Source organism: Tiliqua scincoides, chromosome 11, assembly GCF_035046505.1.
Source record: "Tiliqua scincoides isolate rTilSci1 chromosome 11, rTilSci1.hap2, whole genome shotgun sequence".
Classification (NCBI taxonomy): Eukaryota; Metazoa; Chordata; class Lepidosauria; order Squamata; family Scincidae; genus Tiliqua; species Tiliqua scincoides.
The window spans coordinates 19,798,627-19,814,958 of NC_089831.1; the positions used below are offsets into that span (position 1 = coordinate 19,798,627).

Below are 16,332 nucleotides of genomic sequence, written 5' to 3' on the forward strand. Positions count from 1 at the left end.
GAAATGGGATGAGGTTCACGTTTTAACTTTGTCCTCGCACCAGTCCTCCTCTCCAAGCACCAAACAGCACTTTGTAAATGATTAGCAGACAATCATGCAGTTCAAATTGCATATGAATGCAATTCATTCTTTTTGTCTTATTAAAAAATAGTGCTGCTTCCTCTTTTTCTAAGACAGCTTAACTTTAATTGCTTGCCTCTTTCCGCCATTTTCAATTACAACCACACTTCAAATTTCATCCACATGCTTTCCTCTTTTGTCCTATTTATTCCTATTTATTTAGCTTTCACATCATTTGCATGTGTTATATTTATCTTTTTTTGCCAACCAAAACAAATGTGCAAGCTAAACAAGGCTATACTTTGACATTCTTCCATTTGGTCTTTGGTCTTCAACCTTTTACATGCCATGATCCTAATGAATCAATCTGGTCCTTAGCCAGATGAAAGTGCAATCTATTGCTGTACTCCAAGCTGCTTCCTTCCAGAGTAAGCCAGAAGTAAAGATAAGGGCAAACAGCAGAACAAGAAATGTAAGGCAGAGGGATGCTTGGGGAGAGAAGAGTAAAACTGTGCAAGAGATATGGATTCCTGGACTTTTATTTTCTGGGAGGGGATGTTTATCTGCTATGGAAAAGTTTGTTTGCAAACATTAATGTGTTTAAATGAGGCATGCTTTTAAAATACTAGTCGCTTAATCCTGAGACTGAGAAAGGGGTGAATAAGTCCAGCCTGGTGCAATATCTTGCCTGGCAGGCTGTTTGGGTACGGACAGAAGGCTCAGCTTTGCTTTCCTCCTCTGACACAGATTTCCCCTTTGACCTTGGGAAAGGTTCATTATAGACAGACACCTATTCAATATATCTTGAGCATCTGTGCTTGGGCCTGCATGGTCCAAATGTTTCTGATTTGATGCAGCACCTGCTACCGCATTTCTCCCAATGGAAAAAAGTTGCAGTGCGTTGTCATGCAAACAGGCCTGAAATTAAAGTACTGGTGCAATACACCCAAGCTAACTGAGCAGCAGCTGAACTACTCTTCCTTCCTCTCCCCAGAGCATGTGACTTTCAGCACACCCACACTCACATAGGTTGCAGCGTGGGCTAATATAAGGAGGGCAAGTCCAGCTGTGGCTTAGTTGGGTTTCGTTGTTTCCTGAAGCTTGGAACATTGGTGTTAGTGGGAATACAAACCTCCTCTCATATAAACCTACCACTCTATGAAGAACCTTTGGTCTGGCACTGCTTCTGTTTGCCTTCACTGCCAGAAGTATGTTTGGCATCCACTAGGAGCAGGGTCTTTATGGCCCCCATCTTGTGGATGTGAGCTGCTCAAGCTGAAGGCAGGCAGGCATCTCGGAGACAGATGGCAAGCTAAAAACAGATGGGCTGGAAGCCAAAGGTTTGGTAATATAGAGCAGCTGTCTTTGATCTTCAACATTTTACATGCCATGATCCCAATGAATCAATCAATCAAAGTATGAGACTGGGGGCCCACCGCCTCCCTTGTGGGGTTGTAGCAACTTACAGGAATGAAAAAGCTCGAAAACCACTGGTCTACAGCACCACCAGGCAAAGAGGGAGGCATGTGTGTACCCCTGCAGATACCAGGAGATTGTGCACCAGTCCTACTCAGATAGGTAATTGTGCTAAAAGAGCTTTCACTAGTGCCAGACTTCATGCCAACCTTTTCTGTTCTCTCTAATAAGAATATTTGGTCATAGTTAACTGTGCTGGGAGAGCGTAACAGGGCCGGGGAATGGGTGGCGATGGGGCAGATGGGGCAGATAGGGTCCCAGATAAACCCTCTGTCTCAAAAGTTTGAGCTTCCAAGATCAGATGAGATCCAGTATGTGCAGGGTAACAGTTGCTGCTTACAGAACTTACAGAACTGTCAGCACATGGCCATAGGCATGGAAGCATGCAAGAGGCTGAAGTGCAAGTCCAAGCAGGACTAAGAGTGGCACTGGGTGGAGCAACAGAATAAATTGTGCAGAAGAAATTGCAGGCGGAGTCTGAAAGGAAAATCTGGCTGGAGTAAAGATGCTGGCAAGTCGCAAGAAAAGGACACTCAACAGAGGTATCTAGGGCACAGATGTGTGTCCAGATGCTAGGTATTGTCCCAGACCTAAATATCTATAGCAGCGATTTTCAGGCACTGGTGTGCTGGTGTGCCACAGCCAGTCCGCAGGTGTGCTGCAGGACTTTGGGGAGGATCATTTATTAGTAGGGTAATTGGGGGATTTGAGCTCCCTAACAGCAGCATGGTGTGCCTTGGCAATGGTAAAAAAACTGATGGTGTGCCTTGACAATTTTAGCGTCTTGTCAGTGTGCTGTGAGATGAAAAAGGTTGAAAATCGTTGATCTATAGGCAGGTTAGGCCAAGAGAGCTTGTTAAGATTAGGGAGATGTAGAAAGTCTCTGAGAAATTGCACCTGGTCCCTGGAAGGTTGTGAGATGTTTCTCCTTGAGATGACCCCTAAGATTCACTTCAAACTTCACTTTTTTGGAATTATGGTTTCAAGCCTAGACTGGTGAGAATACACCCCTTCTTTTCCCATTCTACAGTCTCATGCAGCAGGCCATAAGATGCACCAATAACCAGGCTGGAAGTTCCCAGGGGGAATCTTAGTGAATCCCAACAGAAGCAAGTCAAGGGATTTCAAGAGGAGCAAAGAGTGTTTCAACACAAATAGCAGAATTCCAAGCAAACCTCTTTGGGGGAAATTATTCTTCTTAAAGAAGCACCTTTAAATACTAGGTGTTGTACAAAAAGAGTTCAACAGCCCAAGGCCCTGTTGATAAGGCTGCAATTTGGTTTGATGCTCGTCTCGTTTTTTGCCAGGTTAGTCTTAATTGGACAAAACGCTCAACAGAAATGCTAACTCAAAGCTTTGCAAATGGGCTTTTAACAAGAGAAAAGATAATCGCATCAAGATTCCCCAAACAGATGGTTCAGGTGCAAGCAAAATCTCTCATGAGAATCACTGCTGTCAGGAGACAGATTTTCAAGCCAGTATGGAAGAAATCCACAGAAACAAGGAAAAAAATTCTCCATGCCCTCCATTATTGTTACTTAATTTCATGCAGCTTGGGGTTGCAGCCAAAGTCATTACGGACACAGGATGGCAATTACATGTTTTTTTAAAAAAAAATCTGATTGCTGGAATTGCACCATCAATGAACACAATAAGTAAAGGTCATCCCACACACATATACAGGCACGTACACACAGAGAGGCTTGGAGAACAGTGAACTTTTCTTTCCCCTGCTTAGAATATTGCTCATTTTAAGCCAACCCAAATATGAGACTATTCTGGATCCTGGTGCACCCCTAATGTTCCATCCCTCAACCTCCCTGAGTGCCCATGTGCCCTTCACTCACCTGCTTGACCCCCCCCCCTCCCGGATTTCCACATCTGCCTTCACCTTTGCCTTGTTTTTTACTGCTCTGGCAGTGGTGAAAGAAGCAGGGTCAGAGTTATCTCTCTCCTCCTCCCCTTGCCCCTTTGGCAGGTAGCCTGAGAAACATAGTTTCCCCAGTGTTACATAAATTGGTAGGAAAACTGGGGAAACTACACTTCCCAGTATCTGGTATGCATGTATAGGCTCATGCCTGACATCAAAGAAGAAGAAGATTTTGCCCTTCTTGTCCTCTGCTATTGAGCCATCTCCTTGCCTGAAAAAGCTAAGCAGGATCAGCTCAGGTCTTGCCTTGGAGGAGGGACCAGAAGCCACCGACTGGGGATGAAGGAATGTGGACTGGCAAAAATGGATAACAGCCTGAACTGTGTTTTACAACTGACTGTGGAACCTTGGAAAGCGCAAGAGCTGTGCAGCCACGACAATGATTGCACCATGAAGGGAAACATCTGGAGAAATTGGGGTCCTATGAGTTCCTCTCACAGATTAACACGTGTAAAAATCTAATTTTAAAAAAGGGTTTATGGTCAGTCTATCTATGTAAACTGCCTTGACTCTATATGACTTTATGAGTCTTCAAGAAAGGGGGTATAAATAATGAATGAATGGTAAGGTAAGGTGGTGGGAGTGATTTGGCAGGGTGGATGGGAGGGAGGTAACAGTGGCAGACCGCCCATTCATTCTATGGGGCAAATGCCCTGGGCATGGAGCCTCATGCACCTTTAGGAAGCCTTTCTGAGGCTCCCGACAGGGTTGGGAAACTGTGTTTCAGGTTTCCTGGAAGCACAATTTACAGTGTCAGGGAACTTCAGAGAGGTTTTCCCCGATGCATCCTGGAGTCGTAGTGGGGGGTGGATTTGCATGCGGGTGACGGCGACATCCCATGGGGGGCACCATCACGGATCTTTGCCCTGGGACACAGTGCTGGGGAGGTCTGCCATTGGGAGGAAGGCACGGTGAAGGGCTTAAAATTCTTCTGTCTCTCTGACTTAGATTTTAACCTTAGCCAGATACGATCTGCTAGATTCATAATGCAGGGAACTGGTGTCTGACGTACAGGACTCATGATCAGAACCCGGAAACACCTGGAAACATTACGAACATAAAATGACAGATATAGCAAATATTTATAGCAATTGTGTGGCAAATACACATTGGGAGACACCCGAAATTAGCTAGATAACAGTTATGGATGGGGATATTTTTCTCCAACAAGGCTAGTTGGGAGGGGGGAACAACCTGACAGTCTCCCTTTTTTCTAAATTAAGTGCTGATAAAAAGAACAAATTATTTTAATGTTTCTTTCTTTCTTTCTTCCTAAAAAATGTTGAGGCACAGATTTTTTTTTTTTTTCCTTCCAGATTTACTCATTGCAAAATCAATATCCATCAGCTGTTTGAAATTAAAGGAGAGGTTAGGCCCCGGTTTTATACATGCCTTATTGTATTGCGAGAGGTTTCTACTCAGCCAGATAAATCTTCTTTAAGAGGATTAGGAAACTTTCATTATCTTTATCTAACCTGAACTAACACTAACTCTGAAAAATTAATCTATAGACTGGACAAAAGCTGATAGCTGGTTGCTAAGAAGCCGTCCTCTGGAGTTACTTTCTAATTGAAGTGGGTGGGAGGAGATGGGGCCAAAATCTGTTTATCGCTTAGAGGATGGTGTGTGTGTGTGTGTGTGTGTGTGTGTGTGTGTGTGTGTGTGTGAGAGAGAGAGAGAGAGAGAGAGAGAGAGAGAGAGAGAGAGAGAGAACTCCTTATGAACAGGTCACATTACTCCTTGTGAATAATTTATCCATCGACTTTGGGCATATTTTTTCTCTATGAATCATTTATTTGTGAAGGAAAAAAAAAATCACTCTCCACTCCCCTGAAGCTAATTATTTATGCTGCTCTAATCAGGGGTAAGCACAGGCATATCCAGCCAATAACAAGACTCCAACTTTCTACCACAAGAATGTCACTTCCATATGAAAGACAATTTAAAAAACTGGTCGAATGACCCGGGGAGGGGAAAGTCAGGAAGAGATCATGTTACATAGTCAGTTCCATTAATGTTTCTCTGGTTTAGTTGCCTGTATGCCTTTCATCCTGATTTTTGAATTCACTCCCTCTCTCTTCTGTTACAAATTCCTAGATATTTTTTTTTATCATCATGGAAGATAATATAAATACATATCCAAATACAATTTCTCCCACTTTAACATGTTGGCATCCTTCAGTCTTGGAAGACTATGGTATTGCGCTCTGAATGGTGGTTCTGGAACAGAGTGTCCTCTCCAGTGCGCGAAGCCTGGGTAAAGTAGGTATGGAGGATAGGCTGTTACCCATGCAGCAAATCCCCCCTCTCCACATCGCTGAAATGGTCCAATGGAAAGGCAGAGGCCAATACGGTTGGTTCCAGCGACGTCGCAGGAGTTGCCGGAACGTGACTGTGTTCAGCCATGAACTGCCTCAGGGACTCCGGCTCCAGATTTGGCCTCGAGGTTGACTCCTGAAGCCTTTTCCATAACTGGATGTAACCACAAGGCAGTGGAGGTTTGGGATCAGAGTTTTCCTTCTCTCAGATGAGCTGCCTTCCCAGGCTGACGAGTCCCATCTACCCGGTGGCTGTTTAGTCGCCTCTTACAACAAGTACAGCCAAACCGAGGGCCTATTCTTATCCCCCAGCCCCCGGGGGAATACTGGGGAATACTTTAACAGCTGATGTGACAATACAGGCATCATCCCCCCATATCCACATATCCCATATCCACAGTCCTCCAAACCCTGCTTGGTCTTTATCTGTCTTCCTTTGCAGTGCTCTTCATTTGAAGCCCTTCTTGTTAAAGAATGCTAGAGAAGGAATGCAAGAAGCAGAATGGAGAATAAGAAAATGCTAAAAGGAAGAAGGAAGCTTCCCACTTCCTATTAGCGGTCAGGCTGCCTTCCTCCACTAGCAATCTGGCTGACTGTTTTTCGCACTCCTCCTCTAGCATTCTTTAACAGGAAGGGCTGCAAAGGAACAGACATGAAAAGCAATGCTCAGTGCCACAATAAGTATAGGGTACACTTTTATGCAGGGGATGGACAGAGTGGATAGGGAGATGCTCTTTACACTCTCACATAACACCAGAACCAGGGGACATCCACTCAAATTGAGTGTTGGGAGAGTTAGAACAGACAAAAGAAAATATTTCTTTACTCAGCATGTGGTTGGTCTGTGGAACTCTTTGCCACAGGATGTGGTGATGGCGACTGGCCTGGACGCCTTTAAAAGGGGATTGGACAAGTTTCTGGAGGAAAAATCCATTACGGGGTACAAGCCATGATGTGTATGCGCAACCTCCTGATTTTAGAAATGGGTTATGCCAGAATGCCAGATGCAGGGGAGGGCACCAGGATGAGGTCTCTTGTTATCTGGTGTGCTCCCTGGGGCATTTGGTGGGCTGCTGTGAGATACAGGAAGCTGGACTAGATGGGCCTGATCCAGTGGGGCTGTTCTTATGTTCTTAACTACAATTCCCAGGAAGCCTTGCAGGTCTCTTGTTATCTGGTGTGCTCCCTGGGGCATCTGGTGGGCCGCTGTGAGATACAGGAAGCTGGACTAGATGGGCCTATGGCCTGATCCAGTGGGGCTGTTCTTATGTTCTTATCTTCTTATTGGTGGTTTTAGTATCAGTGGGGGGGAGTGGAAACATATCTCCCACGACTACGGCAAGGATGCCAGTACATTGCAAAATATGCATTTAAATATGTAAATTTTTTGTCAAAAGTTCAAAATGCATAGGATCCATAGACTTGTTTGTCTTTTATAATAGCTGATCTATCAGGGAGCAGGAGGGATCAAGAATCATGAGTTTAATCACATGTGAAGTATTGGTAACAAGGCCTACTTGGAAGGACACTTCTGAGATTCTAAAATGGAACACAGCAGTTCAGCTTGTTTTATATCTTCATCGCCATCCAATAGGCTGAACATTAAGACCTTTTCTGAGCCTTCTGAATGGAATCAAACAGCCTCTAATGCTTGAACTCCCTCAAAAAGGGACATGCTCCAGGCTACTTCCTCCTATGGATCTCTTCCTTGATGTGGAAAACCTCGAGATGCTTCTGACAGAAGAGAAGAACGCCCACTTTTTTCTCGCCAGCAGCTCACGTTCGGCTCAGGCAGCGTTGAACATCCCTTGAAGCTCTGTGCCAAAAGCCCTTTATGGCCTGCAATGACTTTGACATACTTACACAATCTGTCTTCTCTCCTCCGGAAAGTGATAGCCTTGTTCTGTTTGAGTCTCCTTCCTCTACAATACCTGACAGTTCTTTTATTTTGGCACTGTATTTTCCCCAAAGAAGATAATTCTGCTGTCAAGGCCATTGAGGTGCCACGGAGGACTTGCGTTCCATATTTAGAACTCTCTCTCTCTCTGACTCTGGTAGCAGGCAGGGAAGATGGAAGCAATACAGGCTGGACTTTAGCCTCCTGGCACCCAAAAATGTTTTCAAAATGTGCACTGGCTAATCCCTGTCTCATTCCATCATCTTTTAAGGCAGAGGTGGGCATTTTTTCAGGGCCAAGGGACACTGGGGGGGGGGAGGGAGGAGAGGAGACACCTTCTATTAATTTGCTGAGTGTCTACACACACACACATACACACTCACACACACACACACACACATAGCCACAATTACTATGTCAGTTTTTGCCTTTCACGGCACAGTCCCAAACAAAGATTCTAGTGGTCTCCAAACTGTGGGACTGCTGTGTAAAAAAAAAAAAAATGCTGTCCAAGTAATGAATGGAGCTTACCGTTCTGGGTAGCTCCATGTTACCTTCCCTTCCTATCTCTGCACAAAGTTGCTCTGATCTCTGCTTTCAGTGCCCCCAGCAGGCTCTATACCCCTATTTTGGGGCAGAAGTGGCTGGCCACTTTGAGCAGAGATAGGAAGGGAAGATAACACAGAGCTGCGTGGAACAGTAAGCTCCGTTCATGATGTGGACAGCATTTTCTTTGCGCTGGATCCGGTCCATGGGCAATAGTTTGGAGCACCCTGCCTAGGGAAATAGGAGATGGTATTCAGACAGATATATCCACATCACAGTCAATAGGAAGAGAGGAAAAACAACCCAAGTGTCCACACAAAATAAATTATACACAGACGCTAATAAATACAACTTGCAAAATGCAAACAGAGCTATGTACCCAGTTGCCCCTGGATATCCTCCTCCTCTCCCAAACCAATAATTGGCAAATAATGTAGATTGCTGGGCTGCTCTTTGCTGGATTGCTGGCTGCAAAGAGGACATGCCCCAGGTTTTAAGCAAGATTTGTCAAAATGTCTCATTTTCAGGCATGTTTAATCATCAGAGTACCAAAGACTACATGGGTCAGAGGGGACCCATATTCAACTATAGCAGCAAACATCACAAAGAGTGACGTCTTAAAGACTTAACACCATTTACTGCAGCATAACCTTTTTTTATCCATGAATGTGCTCGTCTTCAAAGTGCTACAAGACTCTGTTATTTTTTTTTCCATGTGTACCAAATTTCAACTTTTTATATATTCTGGGAAAAATGTCAATAATATTGTGAATGTGCAAGACAGTCAACAGCTGAGACCCAAATCTCAATCAATCAATCAGCCAATCACCTTCAACATAAGTCATCAATCCATTAATCAATGAATTGCTATAAACCAGTGTTTCTCAACATTTGTCCTCCATCTTAGCATTTCATATGTTCCATCTATTGGCAGCTATCTCTGCGGTGAGGAGCTTTCTGTTTGCTTCCTTTTTTGACTTCTATCATGTCCCCTGCTTGGAGTACACATATACATTTGGGCCCTCTGAGCCTCTGTTGCTGCCTTGACCTCTGCCTGATTTTGACCTTAGCACCTGGTCATTTTGATCTTCAAGTCTGGAATTCAGTCCTAAGCCTAGTTCAGACAATGCCTCCTCTAGATTTTGACTCACACACCTTGGATAATGCCCCTGTCTCCAGGCCTCTGGACTGGAAGCCAGTTTCTCCAGGCTCTGGACATCTCAAAGCTGACCGCTGCTACGGCCTGAATGCAGACTCTGCTGAGACTTACCTTGCACGATGAGATGAACCCGCGACGTCTTTGGATGATTGTCTGTCTGTACGGAGCAGGTGTAAGGGCCTTCGTCATATATGTCCACATTGTGAATCTTGATGCTGTACTGGGTTTTGGTGTTCATCAGGATGACCACTCGGTCGTCTATTGACCATTTGTCATTTCCAGCATAAAGGATAGTGCTACGGTTCAGCCAAGCTACTCGTGTCACTCTGTCATCCACAGTACACCTGAAAAAAAGGAAGAACATAAGAATACATAAGAGCCCTACTTGATCCACAGGCTCACCTAGTCTGCCTCAAGGAGCACGCAAGACAACAAGATGTCTTGTATCTTGTTGCCACTCTCACATTTGGCATTCTGAGACAGCCCACTTCTAAAACCAGGAGTCTGCATGTACACAGGCTTGTAACCTGTGTGAACTTTTTCTCCAGAAATCTGTCCAATCCCCTTTTAAAGGCATATAGGTCAGGTGCCATCACCACATCCTGTGGCAAGGAGTTCCACAGATTAATGACATGCTGGATAAAGAAATATTTTCTTTTGTCTGTTCTAACTCTCCCGATACTTAATTTTAGTGGATGTCCCCTGGTTCTGGTGTTGTGTGAGAGGGAAAAGAACATCTCTCTATACACTTGATCCATCCCCTGCATAATTTTGTACTTTTCAGTCATGTCCCCACTCAGGAGCCTTTTTTCTAGACCGGAGAGCTCCAAATGCTATAGCCTTTCCTCATATGGGAGCCCAGTAAGAGAGTGAGAATGAAACATGCTAGCAGATTCCACACTTCCAAAGGGTCTCCAGAAAGAACTCACACATTTATTTTACTTTGTGCTGATAATAGTTATACCCCACTTATGTATTATTTGTATTCAAAGCGGTCCACAAACTGGTTAAAAACTTCGTCATAAAACACAAGCTCCCCCCCCCCAAATAAAGTCTCACAATTAAAACATGGATAAAACTAACAGAACAACAGGTTCAAAAGCAGCATCAATAAATCAATTAAAAGATCTAATGCAACAACCATAAAAAAGCCATCTGCTCAAAACAGCAGCGGCAGCAGGAAGATTTGGTGGACTAGGGAGAGGACTGGGAAGAACATCTGTCTCCCAGCCATACCCTCCCTTTCCTGACACCACATATCAGGGGAGCACAGCCTCCATTCAACATATAATTCCAGTGCCCCAATCACACTTTCAAAGGCACTCTGCAATACAGGAAAACAGGTGGAGTGGGTGACTTGCCACAGGGCTAGAGGTTACCATTAATGACATTTCATAGGGCTGTTTCTGAAATTCTCATCACCTGAATTTCTCCCTAGATTTTAAAGTTCTGAATTACCTAGGCTGCAATCCTGTACACACTTTCCTGGGAGTAAGCCCCACTGAATGCAATTGGACTTACTTCTGAGTAGACATGCATGTGATTGCACTGCTACTCTTGTTTCCTAGGGCCCAATCCCATCCAATTTTCCAGTTCCTGTACAGTCATGCCAATGGGGTGTGTGCTGCATCCTGTAGTGAGGAGGCAGTCACAGAAGCCCCCCTCAAAGTAAAGGAATATTTGTTCCCTTATCTCAGGGGCTGCATTGCAGCTGCACTGGTGCTGAAAAGTTGGATAGAATTGGAACCCTAAGCAGAACTCCACTGTTTCCTTATCTGTTTATAAAATTTAATGTGCACATGGAGTTTACCATGGATTTCATTTCTTGCCATTCATGGCTGGTGACACCCCCCCCCCACACACACACACACATATACATTTACATATACACATTGCAAGGGAGGGCACCAAGATGCAGGGCTCTTGTTATCTGGTGTGCTTCCTGGGGCATTTGGTGGGCCGCTGCGAGATACAGGAAGCTGGAGTAGATGGGCCTTTGGCCTGTTCCAGTGGGGCTGTTCTTATGTTCTGACATTATAGATTTATGAAAGTGCATTGATGCACTGCAAAAAATGTAGCATATGGCTGTAGTAAGCTTATGTTTGTGTTGATGCAGTCATGCATACAAAATTATCAAGATTTGCTTTTTTGCAGTGTTTCAGCAATGCACAAAAGTATGTTGGTAATGCAGAAACACTGCGAAAAAGCAAATTTAATTCATATGATAGATATTTGATTTAGTTTTTGCAGCAGTTTCTCTAAGTGGTGCTACCAAGATCATAGGCAAATGATCTGGCCTACTCTATCAAATTGAAGTAAAATTGCATGTGTGCTCTGGAAACCTTTTATTTCCCCTCCCTTCATTTTGGGGGGCATGGACCACTTGAAAAATCAATCAATCAATCTACCTACCTACCTACCTACACACATACTTATAGCTTGCAGCACACCGCAGGTATATAGAGCAGGGGTGTCCAAAGTTTTTGGCAGGAGGGCCACATCATCTCAAATTTGAATAAATTTACATAAATGAATATATTAAAGATGAACTTATATGAATGAATGAAGGTCTTGCAATAGCTCAAGGCCTACAAAAGTCCTTGCACAAAGCAAGGCTGGTGTTACCTAATTACCTGTCTTGGACCCCTTCTTTCCTAAAAGCAACTTGTAACAGCCATCAATGCAGGACATAGAAAGGGGGGTGCAGAATAAAGACCGGCCAAGTATGAACTTAGGGGAGATGCTCCAGACTAACTGCCTTGCAAATTCTATAATTAACAGACCCCCTTCCTTTTTGCTGACAAGTTAACCAAAGGTGCCTAATGCCAGTAAAAATCCCCTGCTGACAAAACCAGAAACCAGACAATATAGCTAGAAATAGCATCAGCAAAACATGTTTGCACAGGAAGACCGAAACCAGACTACTTCCCTATTGGAAGATGGGGGGCAAGAGCCATAAGGAGGGCAATGGAGAAGGGTGGAGGGCGAGTGCATGAGAAGGTCAATGGAATGTTACCAGGGAAGGTTAACACCCTTTTGGGGGACTGTGTTCTGAATGATAACTGAAATGTATAAAAGGGGCATCAAGAGCCCAAAGAAATGCCTCTGAATTTGAGTGTGCATCTCTCAGAGGTCACAGACATGTCTTGTTGAATAAAGAACCTTCATAGCCTTCCACCTTCAGTGTCTTGCTCATTGGTCTCAGCGGCACTGGACAGAACCTACACACCTGTCTACCGAACTGGCGTTGCTCTTTTGGGCAGGGGTACGACGCTGGCCTTTCCTTTGCTGCCGCTACTGCATCACAGATGTGAAACAGCAAGCAGTGGAGGGAGCCCCCATCCCACAGCTCACGCGAGAGGTCAAACAGTTGCTCTCACACTGAGAGCAGTTGCGTCGGGCCAGTGCGGGCTCCAACAAATCTCCCGAGGGCCAGAGGCTCATTGGAGACTGGGGGTTCCCCGAGGGCCGCATAGAGGGGCCTTGAGGGCTGCAAGTGGCCCCAGGGACGGGGTTTGGGCACCCCTGGTTTAGAGCACTGAGACAGATACGCAACTGAAGTATATACATTCACTTTGTGTTGTACAGCAGTGGTATAGTCATCCTGCTTATAAAAGTATGCATTTTGACCTGACAAGGCTGTAAAGGGGCCATACAGCTCTGACCCTCAGGCCCAATTATTCACTGTTGCATAATCAAACCCTTTGCATTTTTCCTGGCTTTCTCTCAGGCAGTCTTGCAAACAAACCATTCCAGAGACACTGAGGAGTTGTGCAAACCCTGATTTCAACTCTCCATCTTGCATTGTTGCACTAATGAGCCCATTGCTAATTGGAAGACCTTAAAGATGGCTTGCGATTGGCGGTGAGGATCTGGCATCACCATAGAATATGCAATCCAATATTATTATTATTATTATTATTATTATTATTCACATTTTTATACCGCCCTTCCTCCAAAGAGCTCAGGGTGGTTTACACAGCTGCTCCTCCCCTCTTTCTTGTCCTCACAACAACCCTGTGAGGTAGGTGAGGCTGAGAGAAAGTGACTGGCCCAAGGTCACTCAGGAAGCTTTGTGGCCGAGGGGGGATTTGAACCTGGACTAAACATTTAGATCAGGGGTGTCAAACATAAGGCCCAAACATAAGGCCCAGGGTGCGTCCCAGAGAAGCTTTTCATCTGGCCCTCAGGCTCTCAGCTGCTGAGCGATGCTGAGGTTTCACTGCTGAAAGGTGGCCTGCATGATAATTGGGCTCCCCCATATCTTGAAATACGATCAAGATTTCTGCATCTTCTGTCATTTGCAGCTCATGAGTTCCTGCACAAGAACAGAGTGCTGATTTCTGCTTTCGACCTGTTTAATGGCATCACTTCCTGCCAAATGACATCATCACTTCCAGCCCTCCGTAGGCATCATGAACGATATTTGGCCGGCTGTATCAAATGAGTTTGACACCCTAGATTTAGATAGTGCTGCTGGTGTTCAGAGCACTGCATCTACCATACTTCTACCTTGTCCAAAGGATGACTGCTCTACAGACACCCAGTGTGTGTCCTGAGCAGGAAACCACATGCTTTGCCATTGCTTCTCTCTTCCAACAAATTCTCCCCATATACTAGGCCCAGCCCTTCTCTTTCCCCTTAGCAAATGTCCCCTCCATTCCACTGGGCAGAAGACTGGGTGCTGCTTATTCCGCACATTCCCTCCCTAGCGGTCTGCTTGCCATCCATCTTAATCCTGACTCCCAGTGAAGTCTCTGGAACCCTCCCTTTATTCAAATTAACTGTGGGAGAGCTAAGCGAAGCCTAGTTAAGTTGAGCCCTAAGGGGATTGCAGTCTAGTGGACTATTACTCCTGTCTCAGTTCATTATAATGAATAATAAAGAGATACTTACACACGTTTTCCATAAATTATTCATTGCATGGACTGGAAAAATCAGGGCAGTAATATGTAAAACAGACAACTTGCATGTCTGTGTTCATATAAATATCTAGCATAAAGCCCTTCAAGGAACTTGCTGGTCTCCTCATTAAAGATGAAGTACAAGGATCAGGGTTTGAAGAGACAATCAGGATTCTTTCATGCTGGCTTTGTGCAGACAGGGGGAAAAAAAGGGGGAGGAATCTCTGATGTGGAAATTCCTGTAGAATTGGACCAAATGCTCCCTCTTTGTGTCTATCTCAGAGCCTGCTTAGTTGAGATGCATGTACTGAGTGAAAATGCACTATAGACAGGTTTGTGTGAACTCAATGCTAAAAGAAATAAAACATAAAAACAAATTCTGCACCAGGCAACCCTAATTCTGTTCAAAAGCAAACTGGCTTTTGTGGCTTCTATATACCGAGTACAGATTGCTGGTGCAGCATCCTTAAGAGACTGACAGCGCAGTCCTTTCCTCTCTCTGAACCATGGTCCAGTGTTAACCTGTTTCCAATTGACCGGGATTATGGTAAAGTCTCCAGCAAGCAAACTGGTAAAGAGACTGCTTCAAAGTGTTTAGATAAAGTAGACAAAGCTGGATATTAAACTGGGCCAGGAGGATTCCCCTTGAAGGGATGTAATTAAGAACAAAGGCAAGCCCACATTAGCATTCTCTGGGAGGCTCCCAATTCATCTCTAAAGGAACCAAGCTATTGTAAAACATACAAGGAGAAGGGGAATAAAGCTCTGGGACAGGGGAAGGGATGGAAACAGCCCATGTGACCCTGCTGCTGTTTTGACTGGCAAAATCATGTTCTGGGAGGAGATATCCCAAAACAAAATTTTAACAGTCATCCAAATAACTCAAGCAAGCAATCACAAAACCAGTATAAGGGCAGCAATCAGATACCTGCTGCAGTTCACCTGCCCACTCAGATGTCACAAAAGTATTTATTTGTTTTATTTAACTAGCCTGCCTCCTAAAGGCAAGTCAGAAGTAGCTTGCTTGATAGGTTTCCTTAGGCAGGTAGTTCCACAGGGAATGGGGGAGGGGGCACTAAAAAAAAAACCCTCTGCATCTTGCAATCCTTTCCTAAACCTTATTAGCCAGATCCTTAAAGCTGAACCCAATACTGTGATTTGCAAAGAGGTTTGCATGAGAGTGAGCAACTTTACTACTCTGACACAGCGCAAGCCTCTACTTGTGACCTTGAAAGTTACTCTCACTGTGTTCTGTGGGGCTTACTTTCGGTAAAGGCGCACAGAATGGCATCCCTAGTATTTAAGACAAGGACATGGTGACTGCATCAAGAAACTAGTGCAGCACCTGGACAAGGGTGGGAAAACACAGGCTCAAATCACAGCTCAGTATAAAGTTCCACTCCTCCTCCTCCCTGCCTTCCCCCCACCCCAAAAAACCTTCCCACCATTAGGCATACTAACCACCATACTAACTGCTGGTTGGTCATCCGTCTGCATCCTGAGGCCCCGCGCCAACTGCCGCTAGCCTCTCAATCAGCGCTGCAGGCTCACAGATGGCACCAGAGTGTCTTATAGCACTTTTACAATGCCCAGTGCTGGCAGTGAGACTGAAGTGCTGACACTGGGCATCACAGAATTGGGCTGTTATATAAAATCAATGTCAACCTTCCCTGCCACACTGCATGGGGGGAGGAGGGCAGAGCCATTGCCAGGTGCTGACACTGTTGGGCAGCTCCCAAGGGCCCACTGCTGTTCCCTGAAATCCCTCTTTGCCCACAGCTTTCATGTCTTCTGAGGCTGACCCAACATGGAAGGGAGACCCTGGAGCAGTGATTTTCAACCACTGCGCCATGGCACACTGGTGTGCCACAGATGGTCCACAGGTGTGCCGTGGGACTTTGGGGAGGGTCATTTATTAGTAGGGCAGTTAGGGGATTTGAACCCCCCTACCAGCAGCCTGGTGTACCTTGTCAATGGTCAAAAAACCGATGGTGTGCCTTAACAATTTTAGCGCCTCGTCAGTGCGCCATGAGATGAAAAAG

General features: G+C 45.0%; 1 protein-coding gene across 2 annotated transcripts in view; it reads right to left on the reverse strand.

The window, feature by feature from the left end:
- Positions 1–16,332, reverse strand: part of OPCML (opioid binding protein/cell adhesion molecule like) — a 365,186-nt gene that overhangs the window by 160,177 nt on the left and 188,677 nt on the right. For both annotated transcript variants that reach the window (XM_066639282.1, XM_066639280.1), the window contains exon 2: positions 9,498–9,730. In XM_066639282.1, the coding sequence (XP_066495379.1) occupies positions 9,498–9,730 (233 nt within the window). The remainder of the gene's footprint in view (positions 1–9,497; positions 9,731–16,332) is intronic.